Raw genomic sequence first — 17458 nt, 5'->3', positions numbered from 1 at the left:
ACATTGTGACCACGTCACGATAAATAATTGCCCGTTAAAATATAAAAAGTTGTTATTACGAACAGATACACAAAGGGTTTAAATATGAGTGGCATGTGTACTTTTTTCTGTATATAAAGAAATTATTCGTAAATAATAAAATCAAATTTTAATGATTGAAAATTCAGAAATTTTGCATTTAGATTCGCCGAAACGAAGCGTTATTTCTATTTAAAATTATTCATTGAAAATTTTGTTTACGTCTATTTTAAATGATGCGACCATCTCCATTTAGTCGCATTTTTTCAAAGCGCACTTCGGACAGATCAACGAATGTCCACGTTTCTTCTTGTTTTTCAGGCGCTTTAACAGTCCGTTCGGTGCGATCTTTCTTTGGCACATTGCACATCGAATGATTTTCGCACCAGCAGGTGTACTCTTGTTGGGATTTTTGGCAGCCTGTTCGCATGCTGTCCTATGTTCGCGTAGTCCGGATAAGAGAGTTGTTTCCTCACACGAATGGCAGATGGCGTAATGTGTGGCCATGATTTTCTTCACTTCTTTTACCCGACGGTCTCTCTTTTCAATTTTGCCTATCGGAGTTTGACACATCGGACAAACTTTCCAGATTTTTCTAACACTCTCGATACACGTCTTGCAATACAGATGGCCGCACGTGAGGGTGACCGGGTAGATGTAAACATCCAGACAAATAGGACATCTGACGTGAAAAATATCTAATTCTTCTGCCATTTTTCGATGTGGATTTTTAACAATTGGCCAAATTATTATTATTCTACAATACAAATTGTTTGGATTGTTTATTCGTTCAATTATTTCGTATCCAATCATTTTATAATTTAATTTAGATGCTGTACTTATTAAATTTACATCCTTTTTATACAAGAAATGCATTATCGCGTCGAAGTGGTCCTATTAAATCCCGTTTAGCCTAATAACACTTTAAAAATTTCCTACAAATCGCCTTTTTCCCTGACGGGGCAGACAAAACACAAAATTATATTTTCCTATTTTTATTTATTTATTTTTTCTTTTATTGAAGATCTGTCCCAGCCATTAAACTCGTAGAAATTCGTTCCGAATGTTTTTTTTGAGTCGAAAAACGAGGATGTTCCTCGTTTTTCGACTCAATGTTTCACATGACAGAAGCGCAGTGACAGCATTTAATGAGTACAGTTGAGACACACACACACGTGTGTAACTCGATTCTGGTTACGCTGATATTCGGGAACCCTCTCTTTGTTAATGCAAATACGTTTCTGATGTTGTAGATGTCATTTTTGATATAAAGTGGGGATCAAAAATCGGTCCTCACTTTTCTTCCGTTCTCATTGAAAAGGTATTTATTTAACCACAACATACACACATGCACATATCCGGGAATCTTTTTCTGTTTTTTTGGAGGGGGGTTTGTGTCTGAAAACGGAGATTTGTAAAAACCCCGGAGGGTCAAGTTTGCCACGATTACAACACTTTCCCATATTATATATACATAACAGCTAAAACAGTAAAAAAAAATAATAAATAAATAAATAAATAATAATCAAATAAAATAAATGAAGAGGAAAATGTTGCCCAGCTGACTATACATCCTCGTAGATTGCAAAAAACGTGTATAAATTCATAACCTCTCAAAGTCTTTTGTTAGCCAGAAAATTCCACACGGCCCAAATTGTATACGGCCCGTGTGGAATTTTCCACATATTCCACATGGCCAGTCCGCCCCTGCTATTTACGAAAAAGTATCAGTGATCCGATTTCGAGAGTATACCGTTTCGTCCAATAGGAATCTAGTCTGGAAACTTTCAAACGGTTCGAATTGTCTTCGACGTGAGTTTCGGTAATAAAATGGAAGAAAGAAAAAGAAGGCTTCGTTTTACGTCTTTCGAAGAAAGAGCGTTGAGAGATGGAACCCAAAAAAGAAAAATGATAATAGAACGGAGGATAAATCCAACTGTTACTTCTGGTGGAAAAGGTAATTATTGGAGATTAGGCTTAATTTGCAAAGAAGTGAATAGTGTTAGTACAGTAGAGCGTCGTTTATCCGAATCAATTGGAGACGGGTTGTTCGGATAACCGATTATGTACGAAAAAATATATCAATATTAACCTATCCGATGTTTAAATTTTTCTCCGTTGCGTGTCGCTTCGTGCTGAATTTTCGTCGATTTTAAGCCTAACGAACATTTTTATAATAATAATCGAGGCTATTGTATCGTTAAAAATTATTTCTTTATTTTGTACAAACAAAATAAATATATTGAAAAATATAAAAACAAAAAATTATACTTTAGAAGTTAATCTAGTATCAAAAACGTTCGATTCAGCACGACACAGTCCGATTGGAAAGCTTTCGGTTGACCGGCTTTCGGATAACGACGCTCTACTGTAATAGTACGTAGAAGCATAAATAAAATTCGACGTAAATGGAGAGAATGTTTCAAAAAGAAAAGACTAGTAAAATTTTTATAATTGATTGTAACAATTCTATTTATAATTTTAACAAGATTAAGAGAATAGTACGCTACACATGACGTGTACGCAGGGCCTAATTTGGCATAAGGCAGGCAAGGCCTGTAATAGGTTATAAACGTGCCATTGTTTTATTAGTATTGAGAATTACTATATTATTAACGCCATATTCAAGAGTTAATATATTGATTATTTTATGTTTGTAATTGTTTTGAAATAAAAATACTTTAATTTTAAATATTATAATTTTATTTATATTTGTAGTAACACAAAATTTGTAAAGGGGTTCGTAAATATTATTTTGTCTATGGCCCGCGAAGTATTAGGCCCTGCGTGTACGCTTTTCCAAACAAGGTTTCAGTTTCTCAATTAAACTAAAAATCGTTTTTCTCGACATTCGATAGTAACAGATTAATTCCGTTGACAAAATGTCTCTGATCGACAGACGAAATAAACGATAAATTTTCGATGAACTGTGTAATTTGTCGATCAAAAAAGTTAAATACTCATCGCTTGAATTGTCTTGACTTACGAAAACTGTGACACCGTTAACTGGACGACAAAATAAGAGATGATTAATAGACAAAGGCGGCCGAATGATCAAGCGGTCAAGATGACAGCTTTCCGCTCTGGAGAACCCGCGATCGAATCAGGACGAGTCGAAAAATTTCCAGGAATTTTTCGGGGGGTTCCGTTCGGATATGTCGAGTTCCGTCCCTCACCACCCGCCGTCCAATTGTGGGCCTGGCCGACCCCATAATGGGACTGCTAAAAATGAGGCGTTCTTAGTGCCCACAGGGTGGAAAGAGTTTGAAAAAGAAAACCAAAATTAACAAATATACATAAAGACAACAATTACATAAAATTAAAAAGACATTAAATAAATACAATGCACATTAAAACAAAACTATAAAAATTTTTCAAAAGGAGATCAAATTGCTCTTTTTAATTTGATCTCCTTCTATAATACTCGCTGTGAGAACATGTTTGAACATGCATATGGATGCGTTTGAACAATTCGTTCTGTCACTAGTATAAAAGAGGCGCTGGCGATTGCACCACTTCAGTTAAGTTTCGAATGCAAAGCGTGCGTCTGGTGCTTTTATTTTAGTGTGCGGTCAACCGTGAAACTGAATTGATTTTTTTAAATTTCTAATGCGAAATGGATAAATTTGTGAAAAAAACGAAGTGAGCCATCTATATCCAGTGAATCGGTTGGTAAAAAAACAAGGTTGTACAATGACAGTTATTTAAATTAGCGGCCGGATGGCCGAGCGGTCAAGGTTAGCAGCCTGCCGCCCTGGGGGACCTTGGGGACCTGGGATCGAATCCGGACGGGTCGAAAAATCCCCAGGAATTTTTCGGAGGTGGGTGGTGCGTTTAAATATGTCTGTCCCCGTCCCTCACCACCCAGCCGCCCCATTGTGGGTCTGGCCGAACCCATAATGGGCTTGCTATAAGAGGCCCTCTTAGTGCCTACATGGTGAAAAGAGTTACAAAAAAAAAAGTTTTTTAAATTATGGTTTCACCTCATTGGATGGAAAGCCACAGCGCGTTGTTTGCTCTCAAGTTCTCTCCGATTAAAGCGTGAAGTCATCAAAATTAGTTCGACACTTGGAAATTAAACATCCGGCTCATAAAAACAAACTCTTGGAATTTTTCGAAAGAAAATTATATACCTCGAGAAATCAACAAACTTCTATTTGTAAGTTAAGCCATACTGATAAAAGTGTACTTGAAGCGTCTTATCTCGTAGCACTAAGGCCGCGACTCCACTGGCCGTAAAACCCCTCACCGTAAAAGCTTTTAATCACGTGACCATGATATTTTATGCCTGAGCAGGTCGTAAAACCAACGTAAAAGCGAGTTGAACACTGCTCAACTCGCTTTTAGGCGTAAAATATCATGGTCACGTGATTAAAAGCTTTTACGGTGAGGGGTTTTACGGCCCTTTTACGGCTAGTGGAGTCGCGGCCTAAGAGTAGCTAAGATGTCCAAACCCCATACAATCGCCGAAAACCTCATATTGCCTGCTGCAATTGATATGATTAGTGTTTTAATAGGCGTGGAAAAAGCAAAAAAATTGAAAAACATTCCGCTTTCTGACGATACAATATCAAGGCGAATCGATGACATGGCTGCAGATGTTCGCGATCAGATAATTCAGTAAGTGAGTTCGAGTGAATTTTTTAGTATTCAATTTGATGAATCAACAGATGTAGCAAACATGTCTCAGTTCTTATGTTTTGTGAGGTATGAATGAGATAGGGACACATCAATCAAAGAAAATATGTTGTTTTACAAAACAGTACCGGGTCATGCAACAGGACAATGTCTTTTTGATGTTTTTTATGAAGCTACGAGAAACTATACTAACATAGATTGGACAAATTGTATTGCAGTATGTAGTGATGGTGCAAAGGTGATAACAGAAAAGAATAGTGGATTAATGAAAATATTAAGAGATCGTCTTATACCAAGAGCGGAAAGGACGCACTGCTTCCTTCACAGACACGCTCCTGTCACAAAAAATATGCCAGAAAATCTCAATCAAATTCTTTGTAAAGCTGTAAAGTTGATTAATTTTATTAAAAGCCCGACCGTTACAGAACAGGCTGTTTGCTAAACTATGAGATGAAATGGGCGAAAATAAAAAAATCTCTTTTTTTTCCATACAGAAGTTAGATGGTTATCGCGAGAAAAAGTGTTAACCCGGGGAATTGCGAGATGAATTAATATTTTTCCAGGATAAACAAACGCCATTCTTATTGTTTTTACAGAATAATGAGTGTATGTTGTTGTTGGCTTACTTAGCTGATGTATTTTCGTATTTAAACGACTCGAATGTGAATTTACAAGGACGTGATAAAAATATTTTATTAATGACAGACAAAGTTCACGCGTTCATTAAGAAGCTTGATATCTGGATTATTCGCCTTCAAAGTAAAAATTTGGATATGTTCCCACCCACTTCGGATTGACGGCCGGATGGCCGAGCGGTCAAGGTGGCAGCCTACCGCTCTGGGGGACCCGGGATCGAATCCGAACGGGTCGAATAATCCCCAGGAATTTTTCGGGGGTGGTCCGTTCGGATATGTCGGGCCCCGTCCCTCACCGCCTGGTCGCCCCATTGTGGGCCTGGCCGAAACCATAATGGGCCTTCTAAAAGAGGCCCTCTTAGTGCCTGTTTTAGAGGCACAAAGAGGGCCTCTAAAAGAGAGGCACAGGGCGGAAAGAGTTAAAAAACAAAAAAAACCCACTTCGGATTATATTGAGAAAAATTTTGAATGAACAAGACACTATTATTCACCACAGTTTGGATTGCATGAAGATGCATTTGCGTGAGCTAAAAACTCAATTGACGGAGTATTTCCCGGAAGATAAAAATGATTTCTCGAAGAGATGGATACTGAATCCGTTTAGTGAAAATGTTGTTGCCGCTGCTAAGTTCCCAGTTGAGATTCATGACCGGCTCATCGAAATGTCTGCCGACAAAACAATACCACTGCAATTTACATCTGAAAATTTAAATACGTTTTGGCTCGCTCGTCGACACGAATATGGAAATTTAGTCACAGAAGCATTGAAAATATTAATCCCTTTCGCCACGTCTTATCTCTGTGAAAAGGATTTTTCGTCTATGGTTGCGCTAAAAACTAAATACAGGAATCGTCTTTTATCACTCGAAAACAATTTACTTTTGTGTGTTTCTTACGTAGATCCACGTATAGGAGAAAATTTTAAATGAAAAACAAATGCAACCATCACATTAATTTCTTTTCTTTACATATGTACTTATTGTAAGTAAAATGTTTATAAGTTTATAATAAATTATTTTTTCTCATAAAATGATTTCATTATTGTTTCGCGATCCCCCTTTAATATCACTGCGACCCCAGGTTGAGAAACGCTGAATTAGAATATTATTCATATATTCTTTAACAATATTTACAAAAAATAAAAAATATCCGCAAAATCGTACGCTTGCTAAGCGTGCAAAAATTTTTAAGTTTCTGTTGCCCAAATGACGATCGCCCAATTGTCGTCTACCCAGGAAAACACTCCATGTCGTAATATAATGACCCCTATTTACGACATTTCCGGTTATACAATTTTGTCGTATCTCAACTTACAAGGAACGTTCGTCGTAAGTTGCGATATGACGCTTTCGTGAATCCCGGCCACATAGCAGGAAGAGTTAGAAATCTTTTAAAAAATATTTATACCATGTTTTCCTTTATATTATTTTTAAATAATTAATTTTAGTTTATAGTTATTATTTTTCACATATCGAATGTTTTCTATTTCTTCGAGGATCAAGGTACAACTATTTTTTAAAACACTCCGCCCTGTTGGCACTAAGAGGGTTTCTTTTTTAGCAAGCTTATTATGGATTTGGCCAGACCCACAATGGGGCGACCGGGTGGTGAGGGACGGGGACCAATATATCGAGGTACAATGATTATCTTTGGATATCCCGACTTTACAAGGCTAGCTTTTTCTTCAATGTTGCAATATAAATACAAACAAATTAATTTTAAAAAATTTAATAACCTCGAGGTTTGAGTGAGAACCGGATTTTGGATGTGTATGCGTAAAACTAATTATATTTGGCTTATTATATATTCCGGCAGTGCTTTTTGAAGATCTGTAGTACATAATAGAAAACTTGATTTTTATCAGTCTCGTATCTTAATTAATAATAAAGAAGCTGTACTCGGTACTATTAAATTTATGTCAGAATTTGCGAATTTCGAAATAAAATCATATTATATTAGTATTTTACAATTGTTAAATATATACTTTACAAATGGAAAAAATTAGTGATTTTTTACTGTGACGTCATTCGACCTCTGTGACGTCTGGTTTGAGACGTTTTGATTTTGTGCGTGTTTCTGATCGCCGAATGGTGTCGGATCTGTTGAAAGTGTTTTCTCTTTATTTTTAGACATCAAACTGGCATCTTATTTGGATGGAAGATATTTGACGTCCGAAGACGAAGAATTCGTTAGATATATACTTTCTGATGTCGAGCTATTCTTATCGGATGCTAGCGAAGACAGGTAGGTCATTTGGTTTTGATTATACTTTCCCTCCGTCGTTTCCGATTCCAAGCTTTTGATCGTCATTCTATAACACATAATCGATTCAAAGACATTTTGTAAAACAATTTAGCGAAAAATTGATGTCGGTCAGTACACAACATACATCTGACACATTTCCAAAAATGTCTCAGAATGTTTGTGTAGAGTTATTATGTGTTTTTACAGTAAAAGAAAGATAAGTTTTACAGAACCATTAAATTTATAAAAGCTAACTTGATGCAGATTGTCCACTCTTGCAATATTAGATTTGCAATCTATTGACTCAAAGCTAACTATAAATAGCTACTATTGTTATTTTTAATTCATGTCGTTTGAGAACCTTGACACTAAGAAACTTAAATGTTTTCTCCTGTATTCTGGGACTTAAGTGACATATTGGCCTACTATCTGATGTTTGCATTACTTTCTGTTTATTGACACGTTTTAAGTTTACTGATTGGGCAATACACTTGTCAATCACTAAGCATAGAATTATATATATATATATATATTATATAAATTATATATATATATTAATTGTGAACATATTTGAGGCATTGAAATATCTCTACCTTTTCCTGCAAATAAAACATTGTGAAAATTTAACTATTTATGTTAAAAAATTTTCATAGTGTCTGTAGAAAAAAGTTCAATTTTTTTTTTCTTGAAATATTTTTATTAAAAGTTTTTAAAATATACTTTATTAATAGTAGATCTTATTAAAGAAGCTGAATAGATCATAATAATTAATAAAACTGATATTCTCCCAATTAGAAGAATTTTGGTATAATTCAGAAGGTCTATCTTAGTCAATTCACTGTTCTCAATTTTTTATATTGTCATCTGGGATCCTGATGTCCTCTAAAAACTACAGTGTAAAAGAGAAGGGTTTAAGAGGTTTCAGGCTATTGTATCCCATCAAGTGAGATTGGCTTTGGGAAGACTATTCAGTGTAAAACTCCATCAATACAAGATATAATAAATTCCAAGATTCCAGTTTATCCGCAAAGGAGCTATAAAACGAGAGTTGTTGTTGGTAATTTTATTATAGTCCTATAAACTTCCTTTTTATTTTTACACTATATGAATTAATAATGTATTATTTTTACTTTTTGTACATATAATAGGAATCATTTATTTTTGTTTTTTACTTGTAATTTCCATCTTGTAAACCATTAACAGAGTCTACAGTGATATATCCTGGTAGTAATAGATTGATATCCAGGCCAAACTAATCCATGAAAATTTTTCAGGATTGAATATAGATTCAAATTTAGGTTCTTCAGAACATCATGTATTTTAGCTGCTTCAGCACCTGTATCTTTGATTTATTTATTATTATTGTTTGCATTAATGCATTATTTCAAATTCATAAAATAACATATTCTAAAAATGCAACTAAATTAACTCTCATAAATTACTACATACTGTAAGGTTTTTATTGGAATGTTAGATTAAATGAACTTTTAATTATGAATAGTTTTTATGAATAAATAATTTGTTATATATTATTTATTTTTAAAAGTTTATTAATGTTCTTGTGTTTTTCAGTGTTCTCATATTTCCACCATTTTTAAAATACTATCGATTTTTGGTACATAAAGTGATAGAAGAACATTTTCCGACTCTTAACAGTTTTTCCATTGGTAAAAATGATTCCAGAAGAACTGTAATCTGTTTTGAAAAGATTTTAACAAGGTAAAGAAAGATCTTTTATTATAATTTTTTAAATTAAATTTTTGTTTGTATTTATATTATTTAAATTATAATTGTGGTATTTCTGGATGTAGTTAAAAGTTTGTTGGAAGAGTAATTTGTTAGAAAAATTGTAACTAAAGCACGTTTTTTGCAGTGTATATTATGAATTTAATCATTGAATATAATTTTTTAAAAATAGCAAAGTTAAATTAATCTATAGCAAATAAATTATATAAATATTTTAGCTTGTCAAAAGAAAAAAAAAGGAATTGAATATAAATGAAAAAGTTTTTATTTTCCAAACAAAGGTACATATTTGTTCTAATTTCATAACTTATAAAAACTAACTACCAACTTAAATAATGTAACAACTTCTCTCTAAACATGACTTCTAACTTTTTCTTAAACATTTTATACAGTGTGATATCCAGGCCAAACTAATCCATGAAAATTTTTCAGGATTGAATATAGATTCAAATTTAGGTTCTTCAGAACATCATGTATTTTAGCTGCTTCAGCACCTGTATCTTTGATTTATTTATTATTATTGTTTGCATTAATGTGGGACTAAAAAATGAATTATTTTCAAATCATTCATTTTTCTAGATATAAAATTCAATGACAGTTCCTGTAGAAGTACTGATTGAGTTCAGACACATCTTTGTGATTTCCATGAAATAAAACAATGGCATTAATGGAGTCAACAATTAAAAAACAGTCATCTTTGGAAGATTGTTTTTAATTGTTGTCCCATGTTTTTCTGAATCTGGGAAACCAAAAAACATATTTGAGAAACTAAAAACAGTTGCATGATGTCTGATATGAAAAACAAGCTGCATTTCTAGTGATGTATCCATTCATTTTCTCATTTTTTATTAAAAATTCCTTATTGTTAAGGAAAAATTATATCATTTGCATGATGAACAAACTATTTATCTGTCCACAATTAAGCCATTTTTCAAATTTTTTACAAAGTATTGTCTGGTTAACAGTCTGCATACTTGCCAACCTTTAGAATGGTGAGTATCTGGGATGTTGGTAAAAAATGCTGACAGCATAAAAAGTAAAAATTTTTTTATTAACATCGATATTGCATAAATCTTATATTAAATACCTTTAATAAACAAAATTTAATGTTATCTTCCGCATATGATATTTTATAAAGCTATTGCTATAAACACTGTCAAGAGTATGGCAATAACTTTATATTCTTTAATGTCACAATTTAAAAAAAAAGTCAAATATTTTACGGGACATATCATAAATCTACACCTAGATTTATGATGATCCATCTTTGTGTGTCATGAATCTTGATATTGCATGATTAGTGCCTTTGATGTTTTACTTTATTAATAATTTCTTTTGTTATAGTACAATGTACTCATGACAGTTGCTATCAGTTAGTTTATTGACTTTCACTGAAATTATTAAGGACAACAATTATTCTGGTTATTTATTTCCTATCTCTGTTTTTTTTTTTTTTTATTATACTGAATATTTTTTTTTTGTCACACAGCAATGCAGGGGCGGTCCTGCAATGTTGTATGGTAAAATTATCAGCCTTACTATTTAACAAAGATTTGTAATTTTTGTAAAGTCCCACAAATATCAAAGAACCTTCTAGTTTTTTTTCTTGAGAAAGTTCATACCATATGGCATAGATATTCTTAAGATTCTTAAGTGATGAATCAGATATTTCTTCTGTTTGGGCAGAAAAACTGTAGCATTGCTCAATAATTTGGTATAATTATAAAATTAACTCGTTTCCTTCTGCTGATGAGTGGGCCATAATTGATTTAACCACCAACATTGCACTAAAGTTGCCAGATTTGAAAATGCAATTTATCTTATCTGCCATTCAAAATTATCACATTTGAGCTAAAATTCTCATATATATACCAACATACATATATAAAATTATTAACCTCAGTTATTTCCCAATTGAAAGAATCAGAACAGTGTTGTTTTGCTTCAGTTGTTCATAACAAAACACATGCAATGTCTTCAACCTATATTTTGGTGCTAGATTTGTTAAATGAAGTGTTTGTGACAATATCAAATTCTTTAAAAATGCTGACAAAAGGGAAAAGTGGCCTGTCCACTGACAGAGCATACAAAATGCTGATAGTTGGCAACTATGAGTCTGATTTGACAGATCAAATTCATAATGAATAACAACATGACACTGAAAGAAAGCAACAAGTATGGACATGATCTTTAATTGAAACATTCTTGCTCTCTTCAAATGGGATGATGAGGGAGTTTGCTATTCATGCTCTGTTACTTTTTGGATCATACTGAAAGACAGAATTTATTTCTTTTATTATGAAATCCAAAAATTTAGATGATGTATAAATTTTTTCAAAATTACACTGCAAATTCTACACATTTCTGATTATCATCTGTAAGGATTCATGGAACCATTTTCAAATTTACATTTCTCATATCCAGTCACTCTGACATAATTGTTCTTTTTTTTTTTTGTAAATATATAATTGTTCTATGATATTTTAAAACACTCATCGTATTACCTTTGTACTCTATCACTCAAAGTTTTTTCAACATTCTTCTGTCATTGAAGTTAGCAATTTTCCTATTTTGTTATTGTGGATTAAATCATTTCTGCAACTTGTATATATGTTCAAGACTTGCAATATTGTCACTATACACTTTCCATAATATGACTGATCTCTCATTACCTCTCTGCTTGAATTGGAGTCCATGAAAAACAATATTACCAAACTAAATATAGTAGAATCTTGTTTAATAGATTGCTCAGACTTCAAAACCACATATGTTACAAGATTGTATATTATGCCTTGTGTGTACAACAAAGTTGATGGAAATTGTATATACTGTAAGAATAAAAGAGGCAAATTACTTATGCTTATTAGTACATTATTTGACTTCACAATTTGTTAAAAAACTTGTCCATCTTAGTTTGTTTTGATGCTGCTTTTCTGCCAGTTGAATAGAACAATCTTGATATTAACAATGTCATGTACAGCCTGTTCCTTTATGCTGAAACTCATTAGGAAGGTCTTCATAACTTGGAAAGACTTGATGACCCTGCTAAATTTTTGCACTACACTTGGGACCAGCATCAGAATGTTCAGTAGGTGGCTCTCTCTCAATCATATCATTCTGCTAACTCTCCTCGTACAATTCTTAAATTGTACAATACAGATGTAACAAATGCATCATTGAACTCTAGAAACATCCAAACATTAACAAAACATTGAAAAAATGCAAAGTTTTCAATACATAGGATAAAAAATCTTATTCTGAGTTACAGGTTCACTAAAAGGAAGTAATGGGCCATCCATAAATTATGTAAGGTATTTTGGGGTGGGTGAGAGTGAAGGATTTCTTAAGATTTCTTACTCAAGACAAGATCTATTGCCCCCTACCTATGTAATATTCTTATTTTTATTTTTTAATCTCGTTGAGTGGTGGAATTTTGAATTTGGCTTTAATTTGGCAATTTCTATTAAGAATGCTTGTTGTATTAACGTCATCTCATGTGACGTGATAGAATAAAAATGCTAGCAGACTCACGCTCTACACATTTATCATCATGGGAGAAAGGCCGTGTGGTCGTTTCTCGTTTCTCTTTTTTTTTTTTTTTTTTTTTATTAGAATAAGTGAACCATTCCTACAGGTGTATAACACTAAGAATACATAAACCAAAATACATGATACAAAGTAAACATAAAATTACCATATATTTCCACAGATAAGATGACCTTCAGATAAGACTAGGTATAAATTTTTGTCAAAGTTTTATAGTTTTAGCATATATCTGTCCTATAAGACAATCCCTAAACTATCAATGGCTTATGAATTTAGTTTAGATCAGCGATCACCATCTGGATAATAATACTATATAGTGTATACAGAATTATGTCCTATTTGTAATCTTTCAAATGAACAAATTTTATTTTCTGCCTTGTGATTGTTGCAAACATTTGGGCATTCGGGTAATGACCTTGACTGTTCACAAAAACGTCCTATGGGCTAAGACATACCCTACTCTCTACTAGTAAATAATTACGGTTTGTCCGTTTTTTATAATGGTTTTGATTTATATAAATTTTAATCTAATTTTTTTTTTTTTTTTTTTTTTTTGTATCTGTCCTATAAGACGACCTCGGATTTTGTGGGTCTTTTTTATGATTCAACTATCGTCTTGCGGAAATATACGGTAATATTTGGCTTTTAATGAAAACTAAAATGTAAAATTAGAAATTATAGTCTTTTCTTCCATATATTTTGAACATAATTGTAAAAAGCATGAAATAGTGGCTTTTGAACAAGCATGTCAAGTGGACATGGTCACCTGAAACCAATTGTAAAGATTTCTAATTTCAGAATATGTCTATCTTGATCGTAAATTGGACAACGATAGATCACATGGTCGACAGTGTCTACGTTTTCTATAGAGCAAAAGCAAGAGGCAGTTTCTGCCCGGTTATCCATAACTAGGTAGCTTTTAAAATTACCATTCTCGGTAACAAATGTTAATTCTCTAGGCAGTGATGAAAACTTGCATTCAACACTAGGAAAAAAAGTCTTGTTATTCTACCAGTTTTACTGCTCACCCATTGTTGATTCCACTTTTGTATAGTGTTGTCTTGATTGTAATTTTTAAGGATGCTACATGAGAGAGGGATGTGAGTGGAGTCCAAGTCAGTGTCCTTTTCAGCTGACTTAGCCTCAAAGTTGGCTTTTTCATTTCCTAGTATGCCAGTATGGCCAGGAACAAATATAAAAGTTATCTTATTTACAAGATTTTTAATATGGTGCTGGATATATATGATTTTATTGCTATTGCAATTAGGATTTAATAGTGCGTTTAGGACAGACTGAGAATTGCTGTAAATGTTGATAGACAGAGTTTTGTTTGGTAGTGAATTGGCCCACTGAACAGCTTGGTAGAAAGCATCATCTTTAGCTTGGAGGTATGTGGGAGGGTATCTGTACCTTCTAACATACTTTGGGCAAAATATGTCAGTTTGGAGGAAGATACAGATATTTGAGCCGACACGAAGGAGGCTTAATATCTACACAGATGTAGATATGTCTGTGTAGATATTAATGTCTGCATTGTTATCCATGGAGGAAGCAGATGACACCAAATGTACTCTGGGGATAACCTTGTTTACAGGGTGATTATCAGAGATAGTAGGATAATTGCAATGTGGTAGCATATGAACAACCATAGATAGGAGTAGAGACCGTTGTTGAGCCTTGATGTTTGTAGTTCTGATGTAGTAGTTTAGAACCTTTCTACAATACATAATGGCAGGTATTTGTTATTTGACTTGGATAGCCATTCAGTAGCACATTCCTTATGCTACTTCTATTTCTACTTACTGTAAGATAACCAAGTTGCAATGATAAAATATGAATAATGTTTCTCTGCTAAATGCCTTTGTTCTGCATCCAGTTTGTAGTCGCATGTCATAAGCTATGACAGCATTCTTTCTTATGTTCATTTTCTCACTGTGCCTGCATGTCTAGTTGTATCGCACAATTTTATGTTATGTATATATTGTTTCACCACTCTTATTGCTGCATGTAATCTACAATATCACAATTGCTTTAAATTTAAATTGTACACTATTTCCCTGGTAGTGCCTCTGGCAGAACAGGGAATGTATGAATATATGTTAAATAATAAAAAAAAAATACATAATGGCAAAGGAAGGAGCTCTGCTAGTATCAGAGAGGCATTAGTAGAAACAGTTCTGCAGCACTTTGAAATTCTAATGGTAAACTGTCTTTGAAAAGAGAGTAATTTACTTGCTACTGAATTTTTACTAGTTACATGACCCAGCTAGAGGCCGCGTTGTATTGCCCCATTATATAGAGTTTTACAAGCTTTATGATTTAGTCTCCAGGTGCACCTAGCATATTTTAGCAGCATGTAGTTTATTTTCTTGACCTTAGCCAGATGTAATCAATATGATAACGGATGTGGTTTCTATTCTGTCTTGTTTTATTTTTTATGATGTTTGTTTACACGTACACTAGCTGGTCGATCTGTCAAAGTTTTTTGTGTCCTTTTGTGAAAATTAAAATTAATCTAAAAATGAATATTATGACGTTGATTAATGATGATGATAATGAAAAGATTGTTAATAATTAAAAAATAAATTATTTATTCGAATTCATTAAATTTTTATATTTTTAAATTTGTTCACAGTGTTTTATAAATAATAGTAAATATTAATTAACTAATTAATAATTATATATTTTGAACCAAAGGTTTTTAGGGTTTTGTAAAAAAAATTTTTTGTTAAAATCTTTTTATAAAGTCTTGCCTAAATATTACATAAGATAGGGAAGGGGAGGGGGATCAAAGAAAATATTACAGTTTCTTACACAGGGGTGGGTGGGGGTCAAGACCCCCACCCACCCCTGGCTCGCTTTTACGTAATTTATGGACAGCCCCTAAAATTACATTGATTGGTGGGATCTGGGAAAAAATTTGTTGTTTCACAATATGTTCAAACAAGATTCTACCGCAAGCTCTTTCAGACTTTTTCATCTGTTATCAAATTTTTTATCATTCAAAAAGAAACGATATTTTTGAACTCTCATTCAAATATATCTTTTTATTTGGAATATATCTTCCACAGTTTAAATTTCAATGCAACATGTTTTTAATTTAGAACAATATCCATTCAATTCAAACTATCTCTATATTCTGTTCATTCCTCCACTCTTTATTTTTTACTATTAAAACACATTCTGTTGATATTGGGTTTTAACATACATTTATTTTTTTTTTATTTTCATTATGTTTTGAGATATAAAACACTTACTTTGGAAGAGAAAATAGGTTAGTGTTCCACTAAATTTTTTACTAACAGCCTCTCTGTTTTAGAAATTTGGTATGACTCCAAATTTTATTTTTTAATGTATTTTAGTTCTAATTATCCAGTAATGATGTAGTGTGAAGCTTAATTGGTTTACTTTTTTCTGTTTTTATATTGTGTTTTATTATTTTTGATATTTTCTCATGCCTAACAAAATTTTTCTTGCAAATCCTGTGAGGGCAGCTGTTTCATAGTTTGCATTTCACTGAATTAGAGGATACTTAATTGGAGGAATTTTAAATATGAGTTATAAAACTTTTTTAAATTTTGTTTTGGAAATACAAACATAATCCTCAATAGAATGGAAACCTACATTAAAATGGAAAATTCTGGTTGGTACAGTCACATTCTATTTTAAAAGGTTTTACTTATTTGAAAAATATTAGAAATTTATTAAGAAGGGAAGAATGATAACAGTCTAGGCTGAGGAGAGCACAAAAATGAGTAATAATATTCTATGAATGATGTAGATATTTTGCAAGAAATCAGAGGAAAAGAGAAAATCTGGCAAGCAAGAATATTATAGATATACAAATGGGGTTTAGATGAAACTATCATTAAGGACTTAGGCCCCCCTCTTTGTAATGCTCTTGGTGTCTGAGAGAACTGCATAAAGAATATTAACAATTGACAAGTTTGTTTTAGTTGAGTGTAAATAAGTATTTTGTAGCTAACAGTGTGATCTTTAAATTTGAATTTTGTATTTAATTTGATAATGTTTGAATGATCAGTTATAAAACTGTTGAAATTAGACATGTTCTATGTTCTGAATTTTGTAAAATGTATTTAGAACCTCTGATGATGGCTTGTCAGTCTGAAAGATTAGAAATTTGTATGTAATTAGGACACTCCTGGGAAGTAGTAAAGGTCTGATTAGAAATACTATGAATTTCAAAGCAATCGTCCAACTAAAGCCGAATATTAATCGGGCTAGAAATAGCTATAATATTAATAATTTATAAGACAGTTTGGCACTAGAGTTAGATGTTAAGTGCCATCTCTTAATAAATTTAATATTTATAATTTTAATAATTTAATTAAAAAAATTTAGAAGTACTGGACGAAAAGAATTGGCTTGTTGCAGGACTTGAACCTGCAACTCCTGCTTACCGTGCAGATGCATTGCCAATTACGCTACCCGGATCTCCGGTTTGATCTCCTCTTTCAGTATATATAAGCTTACGTTATAATCATGGACAGTTATTACAATGCCGGCTGGGGATGCATCCAGTGCCCATGTCCTGTAAACATCTCCCAAGGCACTCAACCGGCCATTGCAAACACCGGCAAGACATATATATATATATAAACATCATCATC

At 32.8% G+C, this 17458-nt stretch overlaps 2 protein-coding genes across 2 annotated transcripts in view; one reads left to right on the top strand and one right to left on the bottom strand.

The window, feature by feature from the left end:
* Positions 1 to 270: 270 nt before the first annotated feature.
* Positions 271 to 732, bottom strand: LOC136980638 (E3 ubiquitin-protein ligase RNF125-like). Its single transcript, XM_067276777.1, has one exon. The coding sequence runs from the start codon at positions 730 to 732 to the stop codon at positions 271 to 273; it is 462 nt and encodes a 153-aa protein (XP_067132878.1).
* A 1078-nt stretch (positions 733 to 1810) lies between these two features.
* Positions 1811 to 17458, top strand: part of LOC136980706 (R3H and coiled-coil domain-containing protein 1-like) — a 52901-nt gene continuing 37253 nt past the window's right edge. Inside the window, exons 1-3 of the mRNA XM_067276896.1 lie at positions 1811 to 1975; positions 7421 to 7535; positions 9108 to 9254. Of these exons, the coding sequence (XP_067132997.1) occupies positions 1849 to 1975; positions 7421 to 7535; positions 9108 to 9254 (389 nt within the window). The 5' untranslated portion in view covers positions 1811 to 1848. The remainder of the gene's footprint in view (positions 1976 to 7420; positions 7536 to 9107; positions 9255 to 17458) is intronic.

This window comes from Centruroides vittatus, unplaced genomic scaffold (genome assembly GCF_030686945.1).
Source record: "Centruroides vittatus isolate TY-2023 unplaced genomic scaffold, ASM3068694v2 contig_717, whole genome shotgun sequence".
NCBI lineage: Eukaryota > Metazoa > Arthropoda > Arachnida > Scorpiones > Buthidae > Centruroides > Centruroides vittatus.
This window is presented reverse-complemented; position numbering and strand designations above follow the sequence as displayed.